Genomic DNA, 13,140 nt, shown 5'->3' with positions numbered 1-13,140 from the left:
AGAGGGCAGAATGCACTGCTGTAAATGGTAGGCAAAGCACTCCAGCTTACCATACTTATTTAGCATGGCACTGTCCCAAATAAATTTACTCAAATTTGTACGTATTTTGCATCTGCAACACACACCCCTTCACAGTCCTGCCAAGTCAAGAAAATGGCTTAAAAAAAATGCCACACAATATCAGCAATTATTTGGCAATCATGTGTAAAGCATTGGTTCAGTATTAGTGCTAAATAATTGAAAATATATCTAAAAACACATTAGAACGTGTTTCCCAAGCAGATGCACTCGAACTCGTGCTACGAAAGTAGCAAGAAAACTAGGTACACAATGATAGTGTTTTGTAGACTTTTTGATATTTTTGTGGCAGAAGGAGGCAGGTTAAAAAAAATCGATCTTTGGAAATTTAAGGTATTTTCCGTAAATGGTTAACGAAAAGTTTAATATGTTCCTCATAAGGGGGGCATTTTACCTCGTATTTCCTTGATTGGGAGTGTGATGTAGTCAAAAGCAAACAAATAAAAACACGAGACCTCCTTTTAGTACTTGAAAGCAAATGAAAATTGTATCCGTTAACACGAAAAAAAGGTAATTTAATAATACACGGTATACAATAAAGTTGTTATGTTTATTGCCGATTAAGAGGACGAAACAAAAATGGAGTGCTACTATTTCAATTGCAAAACATGGTAAAACAATCCAATCTCTTGAATGAACGTTGGAAAATAATACATCTAAAAGCTAAATGATTCATTTAGCATACAAACAAAACATATAGTCAAGATGTAGTATGAATTCCAAGTTAAACTACAAATCTATAAACGGAAATCACAATCCTGCTTATCGTGCTCGTTAATGTTCTTGGGTAACTTCAGTCAACCGACGGTAAACGATACTTTAATCTCTGACATTTGGGAAGCGGTGGAGATTGAGAAAAAAAACCCACAACTGAGAGATAACAAGAGACTTGGTGTACAACAAAAAATAAAAACCTACTAAACCCGAACAGTCATCGGGAACCAAGAGGTTCCAGCCATCGCTTCACTGGTAGTTTCGTCGTGTGGAACTAGCGAAACCATACCCAACCAAGTACAAGGGAGGATGAGGCAAAAACAAGATAGTGCGAACGTCTGAAACCTGTAGTCGCGGTGAAAGTAGGCAAAACCGTAACACCACACATCGAAAGCACACAAAACATTGGTCGGTCGCTGCGTGACATGATACCGCAAAGCCATTAATCACGTCCTGAGCAAGTGGGGGAGGAGCGAGTCGATGCCAGGGAGCGGGTGAACAGATCACAAGGATCGTGGTTAGTTTGGTGTGCTTTTTTAATAGCAACACCTACCTTGCGTATCAAAGTGTGATTTAGATTAAGCAGCAAGTAGTCTTAGTTCACGACTCGAAACAGAAAGAGAGACAAAAAGGGAGAGAGAGAGAGAATTAAAAAGAAAGAGAAAGTGCCTAAGAGTTTTGAAAAAATTAGGTATACAAATATATCGTACAAATGGATCACATTTGAAGAAGCTACCGGCTCACTTAGTTCCATCCATGTTCTTCTTATATTACATTCTTTATTTATTTTTCTCACTCTCTCTTTCTCTCTCTCTCCATCTCTGCATCTCTCTTTTATTCTTCTTGTCTCTCTCACTATATTATCTATTATTTTTTATCTTACTATAGGCTACAACTCCTAAATAATGGCGTCTATTCTTCGAGTAACCTCCAGCATCGAACCAATAATCACGATATTCCCGTTTATGTTCCACGGGAGTCAAAAATAAAAATTTTCACACAAATCTGTTCAACTTCGCAACTTTGGAAGCTGTTAAACTTCACCATCTTACCAATCCACTGTGTCGGAAAGATGACGGACGCTCGGAGTTGATGCTGTTCTACGCGCGAAATGGTTCCAAAGGCCTTTCGCACGCGAAACAGAAGTAGTTCCACTTCACGAGCTGCGCGTGTCGTAGTCAAAGCGAACGGGAGCAAAATCGCACATCAATTTGGTGAAAGCAATTTTACATCTGCCCCAAACCGTAACGTTAAACCCATCAATTACGTGTAACCCAAGCAAGTGTCCACATGATACTGTTCTGTTCATACGATTTATTTATCCATGCATGTTCTGTCATTTCATTATACTGGATTTCACTAAATTTCTCCCGATCTGTTCTGTCGTTGAACGTGTTTTCAGTCAATCCAAATTACCCATGGCAAGTTTCTTTTCTCATCTAAAACCATATTTCCATTAAAACTATATTTTAGTTTCAACCATATTGAAGAATGCAGAAAGAAATTTTAACAAGCGAATACAAGGACTTGTTTAGTTTTCAAAAACAAATTTAAAAAGATTTATGAACCATCGCTAACTTTCATTGATGTTTATATCACTTTTACATACAAAAAGTAAGAAGAAAGAAAGAAGTCCACCTCGAACCGGATGAAGGAAAACCAATCGCTCATGTGCATCCACATTCAACCGGATTAACAACAAGTTGAACCACAGCTGCTAATCTAATTTGAGGTGACTGATAAGATTGTTTTTAAGAAGTGGTAAAGTTGGTTGTTTATACATTCTGGCCTCTGAGGGCGAATAACATCGGCTGATCGTGCGCATGACACCTGATAACCTTCTCGGTAGACTGAAACAAAACAGGTAATGAATCTAACAAGTAAACCGGATTTCAAACCGCTTATCGACTAACAAACGGTGTTGGATTTCTACAAAAAAATACATCAGAAGCAAAATAAAAAGTAAGACCGAAATCTAAAACGAAAGTAGTCGGAAGACATCATTATCGGACGTTGTAATTCCATCACATCAAGCGACACTCATACGCAACATCTTAGCACAGCTTTCATTGTGTTTACAGCTCTGTGCCGTCCCGTTTGGTTTTTTGATCTCTTTCTTTTTTGGATTCTTCTGCATCTCACAACTGAGGTAAAAATGGCATTTTTGGCCACAAATATTGGTATGGTAATGAAGAGTAACTATCTAAGCATGCATATCAGCTCACATTAGTAAGTTTATTTGATGCTTTTATTGAAAAATCATCAATTTCCGGATAAACTTTTGGTGAAATATGAAAACAAAAACAGATAGAGATAAAACAGCATTCTCTATTTGTTTTTGTTTTCATATGTCATCTTTCATATTTCATATTCCCTTTCAATTAACAATCCAAATTTCTAGTTGGCGAAATTTTGACAAAATAATTTAGAAACTGCTATTTGATTTATTTGATTGTTGAAAAATTCAAAATGTTAAACAAGTTGAGAGAAGATAAAATGCTTTTTCTGTTATTTTAATATCCATATTATTGCCCAAATATTACACTTTCGACTAATCAGCTGTTAGAATGGATGGAAATTTCGTATCAGACCCAATCAGATTTACTTGCATCTATTTGGGCTACTTTTTACATAAAGAAAAAAACAATTTTCGAGCTCTTAAGTTTCAACATTCTACTACTAAACATTATATATTGCAAGAAACATTGCTTCAGATATTTTCTTACCCAGAGGTTGCTTTTATTATGACATGCGGCAAACGTCTATAGATTAAATACCAAGCAATTTGACAGCATCGAAAATTTTAACAAATTTCTCGAAAAATTCTCCGCTTAACATGTCATTGAACTAGAAAAAATCGAAAAAGACACTTCAAAAAGGTTAAAGCGCGTGCTTATTATACAATTTGTGTGATAATTGATATTCGTTCCATTAGGACCAAAATAGCATGCATGGATAAAAAGCCCCATTGCTTGCCCAATTGAATTTGAATAAAAACACCATAATATGCACTGGTAGACAACACGTTGTTGTGTGTTTGTACATTTAAACTATGTACATTTCTAGACAGATTTGCACATTAGTCTGTACGTTGCGGTGTATTGTAATGTTTGACGTTAGAAAATATGGTTCGGTGCAACCTTAGAAAATAGGAAGCGAACCTCGCAAACTTAAATTTTATTTGCTCACAACCCAAGTTCGTCATATGCGCTTCCTTTCACTCGCTGTTCGGCAGGCGAAATCGGCATCTAAGCTTCTCAGCAGCGCCATGTAACGATTACGACCCAGGTTACGGGTGCCGCCGATTGTTATTATTATTTGCGCTATCGGTTTATTATCTTTTGTTTCGGTTTGTTTTATGTGTTACTCTTTTTACTCCTGTTTTGCGTAACTCACCGATCCGAATGGCGTCCGGGAGTGCCGCACCGGGCTCGGGCAGGCCGACGAGCAGGACGAGCAGTGCGAGCGCCTGGCACCAGGCACCCCATCGTCCAGCCTCGAACATCGTTCGCTCGTGGTGGTCACTCACTCTCCCACTCGCACGTCTAACTCACGCGTCCTGTGCGCCTTGCCAGCGTCCTGTTTACCACCAACACTGTCACGCACGCACACACACACCCGCCTCCCCTGCCGCAAGTCAGGTCTCTCTGCACAATGCGGCACTCTCGCTGTATCTGTGTGGGTGATTGGAAACAAGTGGTGTTATTGATGCACTACGCCAGCAAACTACCAGGAACGCGGCTAAGCACTCAAAGCCGTTTGAATGATGCTGACGATAAAGGTGATTGCGTTGTGGTTGATTGTTGTGCTGGTTGCGTGCTGCTGTCTACGCTGTAGATGGTTCGGGTGCTTCCAAGTACTTCACCTCCGCCTCAAAGCTCCCATAGTTCTTAACCTATTGGAGAGTTAACCGAGGTGTAGGATGCACACACACACATACACACACACGCACACTCTAGCAAACGCCAAAGAACGTGCGCCAGAACGAACTGCTTCCTCGTGTAGACGTTCCGCAAACTACTGATGAGTTGATGACGTTCGGTTGGTTCCAGCGTCCAGCGGTTTTTCTCAGAGAGTTCTTCTCGGCAAACCCCCACCCCTCTTATACCGCAAACCGTCGTCTCGAGTTGAGCTTGCGTGCTGTACTTCACGTTGTTTTACTTTCCGGTAGTCCCGCTCCCTGAGCCTCACCCCAAAAACAACATAGTACGAGAGTCCTTAGTACACAGTGGAAGATAAGGACTGCATGCCCGCAGGTGGACGGTAATCACCAGAGGAAAACAAAAAAAAACGACACGGTAGTCAACAAACGGTGTACACTCACTTATTCGCCTCCTTTCCCCGTCCTGTACAAGCAGTTCCTCCACTCAGAGAGATTGAAGAGCACGCGAAGTCTGAGCGTTCCGTTACAGTTTCTTTTTTTTCTCACACATCCTGACATCACACATACACGTAAAAACACACTCGCACACACATAGGTAGGGCCATACACACATAAAAAGCATGCGAGAAGATTTAGTCGAACTGTCAAATTCAATGTTCTTGCAGGAGGAGGCAATGACACTGGGCTGACGTAGCCCCGGGGGACTCCGGGAGCATTGCAGCACCAGTTGGCAAACAGGGAAAAGATGGACGCACCAAGGAGTGCGGGGAGGCGTAGTACGTCACGCACACCGGATGCTGCCCCTGTACAGTGCTGCCGACGGAGCACACGACTTTGGTGGGAAATGTTTCTGGTGGCGAAGTAAGCACACGTTAAAGGCTAGAAGCACTCGCCCGAAAAACCAACGGCACTACCTTAGTTTATGTTCCAAACACACTGACACACACGCACACACGGAAGCAAGGAAGTCCTCGGTAATGACTGCAGCACGGTATTCGCTCAGCCTCGACGGTCTTCGGGGTTCCCTGCCGAAGCTTCGATAGCTGCGGCAACTGGCTGCTGACTGACTGCTGGTCGCACGGTTCGGTTCGGTTTTAAAAGCCACTCTCCAGGACACACTTACCACCAGCATCTGTCATCTCTGGGCCATAGCGGATGAAGCCGACCGCACTGCTGTCAAAGGGCGCTCGAGCGGGCGAGCTTTCTCCGGACACTCAGGGGTCGCAAACGGATGCTGCAAACTTGAGCTTTATGCGAAGGGATGCTGCCAAACCACCTCGGTCTCTGTTTATGTTTCCCGTTCGCGTTCGGAGGAGGAGTGGCACTCACGCGGGGTGCGTCACATGCAGTGCGCATTAGGGTGTCCCACTCTACAGCGTCACCCACACAGCGCTGATAACGCAACCGGAGATGGGTGACCCCGGACGTGAGCCGTCGATGTTTACTTGGATGCTGTGAGATGGGCTGGACCACTCTCCAATAAGCTACTTCGACCCAGCAGAGCCACTCACAACGAAAAAGCACAACAATTGAAAGGAAATATTTCATACGGTAAAGTTCAAGGAAAGTGCAACAAACACCCTGTAAGTTTGGGAGTAGTGAAATGTTTCAACCTTAGAAAACATCCTTGCCAGGAAAATGAGTTAAAATCGAAACGGTTTATAACATTTTCAGTAAAACAGTATCATTTCAAGTCTATTACTAAACCAATACACCAACGCAGTACAAAAACGTCGTTAACTTTACAAAAAATAACTTAATCTGATTGAACAGACAAGAGAACAGCATTAATGACTCTGTTAAATGTAATACCTGCAAAGCAAACTATATCATTTTCGGTTTCTTTCAAACCAACAAGCTCGAACAACAATAGAGAAATAAGTTTACAATCGAATGTAATGCTTCGTATAAAAGCTACGTATGAAGTAATTGCAGATGAGAAAAGAGATAATAAAATACTCTGGTACTTCTAAAACAAGATGTATTTTAAAACATATTTATTTAATTACTCTTTTCTCTTTGCTTCTTCAATATTTTTTTGTTAACTTCAGGTCTAGTTATGAACTAGACAGTAAATATATAAACCAACCAGCTTTTTTTAACTTTGTTATAGTTAACAGTCCAAATTTGCCTTATCGTTTAAGCTGTTGTGCTTAAAAGTTAATGCTAATGGTGTCAATCTTTAAGGAGCATTTATCAAACACACTTTGGCTCTCCGTTCTCGTCAAAACCGTAAGTATTACTTTTCATTCTTGCAGAAATGCATTAGTATTGTCCATTTTGTCATTAGTGACGTCTGGCTGGTTTGGTTTTTTTTCCGCTAACCCCTTCCCAGTAGATTAAAAAAGCTTCCGTTCTGTCGTGATGGATGAGTCTGTCCCGGCACTCACATGCAGCGGGTCGTTAACGTTCGGTGGTTGAAGAATTTGTTACATTAGGAAACTTTCTGTTGTCGTTTCTGGTGACACAACTACCAGAATTGCTCAAGCGGGGAAAAACATCACATCCCGAATGCTGGCTTTGGTGAACTGAGAAACTTAAAGCTTGCGAAGAAGCCAAATAATCAAGCTTTGGTTAGAAGCAAGGCTTTGAATAAGCGGCGGGTTTGAATAAGCTTTGGATAACAAGAAGCAAAGACATGTTCAATTCAATCGTCCTGTTAAACCACAACTCTATATACGATTCTGGTGAATAAACCATCAACAAGCTATGTCACTTGCTCTAATTTAACATCGAATGTAGTACAATCATGGCGAGGAAACTACCTTTCCGATCGCTCTTCCAAACCCTGACCCCCTTAATGGTCATTTCCTAATTGAACGATAGTTTTCTTCTCGCAAACAAAAATTAATGTAATTTTAGAATACTTGAACATACTGTTGTGGAACAATGGGACCGTAGTGCATAGAAAGGGATAAATAAGAAAAAAAAGTTCGTTTAAGCAGTCAAAAGTAACATTTTTTTGGTTAGCACATTTTGCGTTTGAACTGAGGTTTTAAAATTTATTTGAATTCTATTATTTATTATTATTTACTTATTATTTAGTATGAATTCATCTGCTTTATTCTTCTGCGCTTTATCGTTCCATTACCTATTTCGCCTTTGAAAACGAAAAAAATAATTAGGTAAATCTAAGAGAGACGTCACAATATTTTGCTGATTCTAGAATGAAAGATTTAAGTTGTGTCATTAAAAGTACCTATAGCATAAACTAGATCGAGTTCAAGGATTCTAATACCATTTAGGGACCTTTTTTTCTACTTGCAAATAAATAGATTAGTAGAAATATACCTTGATTATCTCTATTGAGTTGACGATGAATACATTTAGCAAAACATTTATGGCTTCAAGAAGTCTTGATTGAACAGATGCTTTTTAATGTAAGTAGTAGAAACTTAATAACCAATTTTTTAATGTTCAAAATATTGTTTAGAACACGCATAGTAAATTGAAACATTTGATTAAAGTAATCAACCAGGCGTCTCCACCACACATACCTTCTCTGATAAAATTGATAAAGTTCTTAGACGTGGGCTCCAAAGACCGTCTTCCATCGATCCAAATTGAGAAGTAAGCATTTTTCACTCATTTCTCTTTACATAGTATCTATCTGTTTATGTTGATTCTATACAAACGTTACTTTGTTATGAAGAAAATATTCAATTCTTTTGAAATAGATATGTGATGAAAAAAAGATAAACAGCGCTATCAAAATAATTTATAAATTAGGCAAGCAAACTTTTGTCTGAGCGAATGCACTGATCTTCCCACTGTGAAGTGCTGTGGAAAACTAGCAACAGCACATACTTCCGCAAACGGTGTCCGGAAATTGCACTCCTATGCAACTGCATGCAGCGCCGGCATCGCTGGTGAATTGTCGGTAGGGAAATAAGCAGCTAATCTAACTAGTTGCCCTCCCACATTCGCTCCAGGTGTTGAGCCCTCGGGATGACCGTCAGAGTGTGATGCGTCGAAAATTCCCATTACGCCGAAAATCCCCCATTCCCGAGATGCTCGCACGGATTCCGCGCGACTAAAAATAGGGACACGGACGGAACTGTGTTGCTTCATCATCATCAGCATCATCATCCTCATTCGAGTTCATCTCGTCAGTCCGGCTCGGTATTTGGCGTCGACTCGCGGGAGGCTGTACGCAAGCCGAACGCTTCACTTGAAAACGTGCGGCGAACAGCTGCCGCGCTCTACAGCTCGAAAAGGGTCGTCCCGGCGTCGTGTCTCGTGCTCCGGCGCGCTGTTGGTGGTAGGTTTTTGCTGCTATTTTCAGCCAGACCTTTGCGAGAGGATGAAGGCTGCCCGGCTCGGTGGTGGACGCTAGCGGCGGGGGGCGGTTGGTTCGGTGCGGTGTCGGCGGTGTGTTGCGCCGCTGTGCGACGATCGCGAACTGATCGCGAACTGGTGTCGTGTCGCACCGGTGGCCACGCATATCACAGTGTTTGTGAGCGGCCGGCCGTGTACGGCTGGTTTGTGTTTTGAACGCTTCTGCTCGTGCGGAAAGTTTTTCTGGTCCAGGTTGTCACCCTGTCCACGGTCTACGGGTACATCGAACACACACACAAAATGCAGCCGTGGAGCTGCGGAACGTTCCTGCTGCTGCTCGTGCTCGTCACGCCCGCCTGGATCGTCCTGGGCAAGCGGGAGATTCCCATCGGTACGTGTTTGCGTGTCTCTTTTCTCTGCAGCATGCTTTTTTCTAGAGAATACTATTATTCACAAGTGACAGCTCCAAGGCAATCAAACAAGAGGTGCACAAAGGTGTTCCCACGGTCCACGATAAACAGCTCCACGAATCGACCAGCTCCTTATCAAACGATGTGTGCACGCACCATCCCCTTCAATTTGGACGCCATATTGCCGAGTCCAAACGTCGCCATCAACAGTCGGAGTGTCAAGTGTCCGAAGTGTCAACGCAGTCAACGCGGAATGTGGACAACAAACGAACCGCACACAATCAAAGCCGCAACAGGCGTGTTTTCTTGTCTACCTAAAGTTGTGTGTATGTTTTCCCAGGTGCCATATTCCACAGAGATCCGGACAGCCGGGAACGATCGTATGAGTCCGAGGTGGCGTTTCGCTATGCGATCGAGCGCGTCAACATGCACGAGAAGAATTTTGAGCTGGTGCCGATCGTGCGCTACGTCTGGCCGGAGGATAGCTTCAAGACGGAGCGGAAGACGTGCGAGCTGGCGGCCGAGGGCGTGACGGCCATCTTCGGGCCCTCGACGATACTGACGGCAGGCATCGTCGGGTCGGTGTGCAAGACGCTCGAGATCCCGCACATCATAACGCACTGGGATCCGGAGCCGCTCGGTGGCATCGAGCCGGAGCAGCAGGCGATGACGATCAACCTGTACCCGGAGGCGGACATGCTGTCGCGCGCCCTGGCCGACCTGATCGTCGACTACAGCTGGAAGAGCTTCACCATCATCTACGACACGGACGAGGGTCTGATGCGGCTGAAGGACATCCTGCAGATTCACGGCCCGAGCGATGCGCCGATCACGGTGCGCCAGATCGACGACGATCCGGACTATCGGCCGCTGCTGAAGGACATCCAGTCGTCCGGCGAATCGCACATCATCCTGGAGATACGGCCCGACCGCATCGTCGAGCTGCTGATGCAGGCGAAGGAGGTCAAGATGCTGGAGGAATACCAGAGCTACATCATCACCTCGCTCGATGCGCACACGCTCGACTTCAACGAGCTGCGCTACTCGCGCTCCAACATCACCGCGCTCCGGCTGATGGACACCAAGAGCTTCGACATCAAGAACGCCGTGCACGACTGGGAGCAGGGCGAGGCGCGCATGAAGCGCCCGTTCCGGCTCTCACCCGAGCACGTCCAGACCGAGTCGGCCCTCTACAACGACGCGGTCAAGATCTTCGCCACCGCTATCCGGGAGCTGGACGCGACGGAGGAGATCTCGTACTGGCGGTTGTCCTGCGGCAGCAAGAACCAGCGCCAGTGGAAACATGGCTTGCGCATCGTCAACTACATGAAGGTGGTAGGTACATTGTATAGCACGGCCTGTACTGCCTGCTAGTAACCTCCCAGCTCAACCGCAGAAAACCGAATACGGCATCACGGGCCCTATCATCTTCGACGACTTTGGGCGGCGCACGCACTTCCACCTCGACATCATCGAGCTCAGCAAGGACGACGGCTTCAAGAAGATTGCCACCTGGGACCCGACACACGGCGTCAACTACACGCGCAGCGAGGGCGAGGTGTACTCGCAGATCGTGGAGTCTTTGCAGAACAAAACCTTCATCGTCGCGTCCCGCATCGGTGCACCGTTTCTCACGTTCAAGTATGTTCGCACAACGTACCGTGTCAGGACCAGCTGAACCAGAACCGTTTTGCTCTGCCTTTGCAGGGAGAAGAAGGAAGGCGAAATACTGGAAGGTAACAACCGCTTCGAGGGATACTCGCTGGAGCTCATCGATGGGATCTCCAAGATCCTTGGCTTCCAGTATCGCATGGAGCTGGTGCCGGATGGAAAGTACGGTTCCTACAACAAGATCACTAAAAAGTGGGATGGACTCGTGAAGCATCTACTTGACCGGGTGGGTTTCTGCATTGCTGTGGCCACAGATCCGCTGGGACAACGTTTCACAAGCATCGTGTGTTCTTTTCCCATCATATTTTGTTTTGCAGAAAGCAGACCTGGCCGTTTGTGACCTCACGATAACGTACGAGAGACGAACAGCCGTTGATTTTACGATGCCCTTCATGACACTTGGTAGGTAGCGTAATACAAAGAAAGTACTACTTCCTCCTGTCTAATTGTTGATTAGCAACAAATTGCTTGCATCTAGGGCTATTCAAACACGTTAGTATATTCTTAACTACAAGGACGTAGACAAATTGGCGAGAAGGCCGGATAGAAGCTGCATTGAATATATCGAGTCAGTCAATTCATGAGCGAAATAGGGATAGGAAAGAAATGATACACCTCAGCAAGGAGGTGCATTAGCTGCAAGAAATGAATGAACGTCAAAGATAGGGAAGTTTAAATCAAAGTGGCCAGAACGAGCTTTGAAGAGATCGAGATATGCTTTAAGGAAGTGTTAACTAGCATGTGGCGTATAAGATCATATAGTAACTTTGCGTTTTGTTACGGGCCTTCTCACAGGAATCAGTATCCTGTACGCCAAGCCAGTCCAGCAGCCGAAGGAACTGTTCTCCTTCCTTTCGCCACTCTCGCTCGACGTCTGGATCTACATGGCGACGGCCTACCTGGGAGTGTCGGTGCTGCTGTTTGTGCTATCGCGCATGGCACCGGCGGACTGGGAGAACCCGCACCCTTGCAAGCAGGACAACGACGAGGTGGAGAACACCTGGGACATGCTGAACGCGCTCTGGCTGACGATGGGCTCCATAATGGGGCAGGGTTGCGACATCCTGCCGAAGGCGATATCGACGCGACTCGTTGCCGGCATGTGGTGGTTCTTCGCCCTCATCATGCTGTCGTCCTACACCGCCAACCTGGCTGCGTTCCTGACGATGGAGCGCATGGATGCGACCATCGAGTCGGCGGAGGACCTGGCGAAGCAGAGCAAGATCAAGTACGGTGCCGTTGTCGGCGGTAGTACGATGGCGTTCTTCCAAACGTCCAACTTCTCCACGTACCAGCGCATGTGGGCTGCGATGGAGTCGGCCCGCCCGTCCGTGTTCACCAAGAGCAACGACGAGGGTCGGGACCGCGTCCTCAAGGGCAAACGGCTCTACGCGTTCCTGATGGAGTCGACCTCGCTGGAATACATTACCGAGCGGCAATGCGATCTGACGCAGATCGGAGGTCTGCTCGACTCGAAGGGCTATGGTATCGCGATGCCAGTCAGTGAGTAGTCCGGATCGGAGTACACTGATCCTGCTGAGGAGGCTTACAGGCTTGCTTATGTCATTTTAGATTCACCGTATCGCACTGCCATCAGCGGGGCCGTGCTAAAGATGCAGGAGGAAGGCAAGCTGCACCAACTCAAGCAGCGCTGGTGGAAGGAGATGCACGGTGGTGGTCGGTGCAACGAGTCCTCCAGCATGGGCTCGGCAGACACGGCGGAACTGGGCATCGGGCATGTGGGTGGCGTGTTCGTCGTCCTGGCAATTGGGTGCCTGTGCGCCTTCATCATCGGCATCCTGGAGTTCCTCTGGAATGTGCGCAAGGTGGCAGTCGAGGAGAAGGTGACGCCGTGGGACGCGCTCAAGGCAGAGCTGAAGTTCGCTCTAAGCATCTCCGTCACCTCGAAGCCGGTGCACAACACGCTAAGCGAGTCGACGGCAAGCGGCAAGAGCTCGTTGCGCTCGAAGTCCGAGTCCCGGCGTGGCTCGGAATCGGCCAGCCGTATCAACAACGTGCGCTCTGCCGCGAGCCTCATGAACATCGACAAGATGGGATTCAGCTTCGGCAAAAACTAGGATGCCCTTCCACGGAAGTGGCCTCCCT

At 45.8% G+C, this 13,140-nt stretch overlaps 2 protein-coding genes across 2 annotated transcripts in view; one reads left to right on the top strand and one right to left on the bottom strand.

Annotated features, from left to right (window-relative positions):
- LOC131269087 (glutamate receptor ionotropic, kainate 2) overlaps nucleotides 1–4,297 on the bottom strand; it is a 126,600-nt gene extending 122,303 nt beyond the window's left edge. Inside the window, exon 1 of the mRNA XM_058271405.1 lies at nucleotides 4,189–4,297. Coding sequence (XP_058127388.1) covers nucleotides 4,189–4,297 — 109 coding nt within the window. The remainder of the gene's footprint in view (nucleotides 1–4,188) is intronic.
- Nucleotides 4,298–10,029: 5,732 nt separating this feature from the next.
- On the top strand, nucleotides 10,030–13,131 carry LOC131269500 (glutamate receptor ionotropic, kainate 2-like). Its single transcript, XM_058271880.1, has 6 exons — nucleotides 10,030–10,695; nucleotides 10,760–11,008; nucleotides 11,081–11,260; nucleotides 11,352–11,436; nucleotides 11,830–12,537; nucleotides 12,607–13,131. Exons 1-6 carry the CDS (start codon nucleotides 10,030–10,032, stop codon nucleotides 13,110–13,112), a joined length of 2,394 nt encoding a protein of 797 aa, XP_058127863.1. The 3' UTR covers nucleotides 13,113–13,131.
- The last annotated feature ends 9 nt before the right edge of the window (nucleotides 13,132–13,140 follow it).

The sequence above is a fragment of the Anopheles coustani genome, chromosome X (genome assembly GCF_943734705.1).
Source record: "Anopheles coustani chromosome X, idAnoCousDA_361_x.2, whole genome shotgun sequence".
In the NCBI taxonomy this organism is placed as follows: Eukaryota; Metazoa; Arthropoda; class Insecta; order Diptera; family Culicidae; genus Anopheles; species Anopheles coustani.
The sequence above is the reverse complement of the archived record's forward strand: the minus strand, read 5'-3'. Positions and strand labels throughout refer to the sequence as shown.

Bases quoted from the DNA above. Each gene is read 5' to 3' on its own strand.
- LOC131269500 (XM_058271880.1), top strand. From the start codon at position 10,030: ATGACGATCAACCTGTACCCGGAGGCGGACATGCTGTCGCGCGCCCTG. The intron at 11,009-11,080 runs GTTCGCACAACG...AGGGAGAAGAAG, and splicing joins CGTTTCTCACGTTCAAGTAT to GAAGGCGAAATACTGGAAGG. The intron at 11,261-11,351 runs GTGGGTTTCTGC...TTTGTTTTGCAG, and splicing joins TGAAGCATCTACTTGACCGG to AAAGCAGACCTGGCCGTTTG.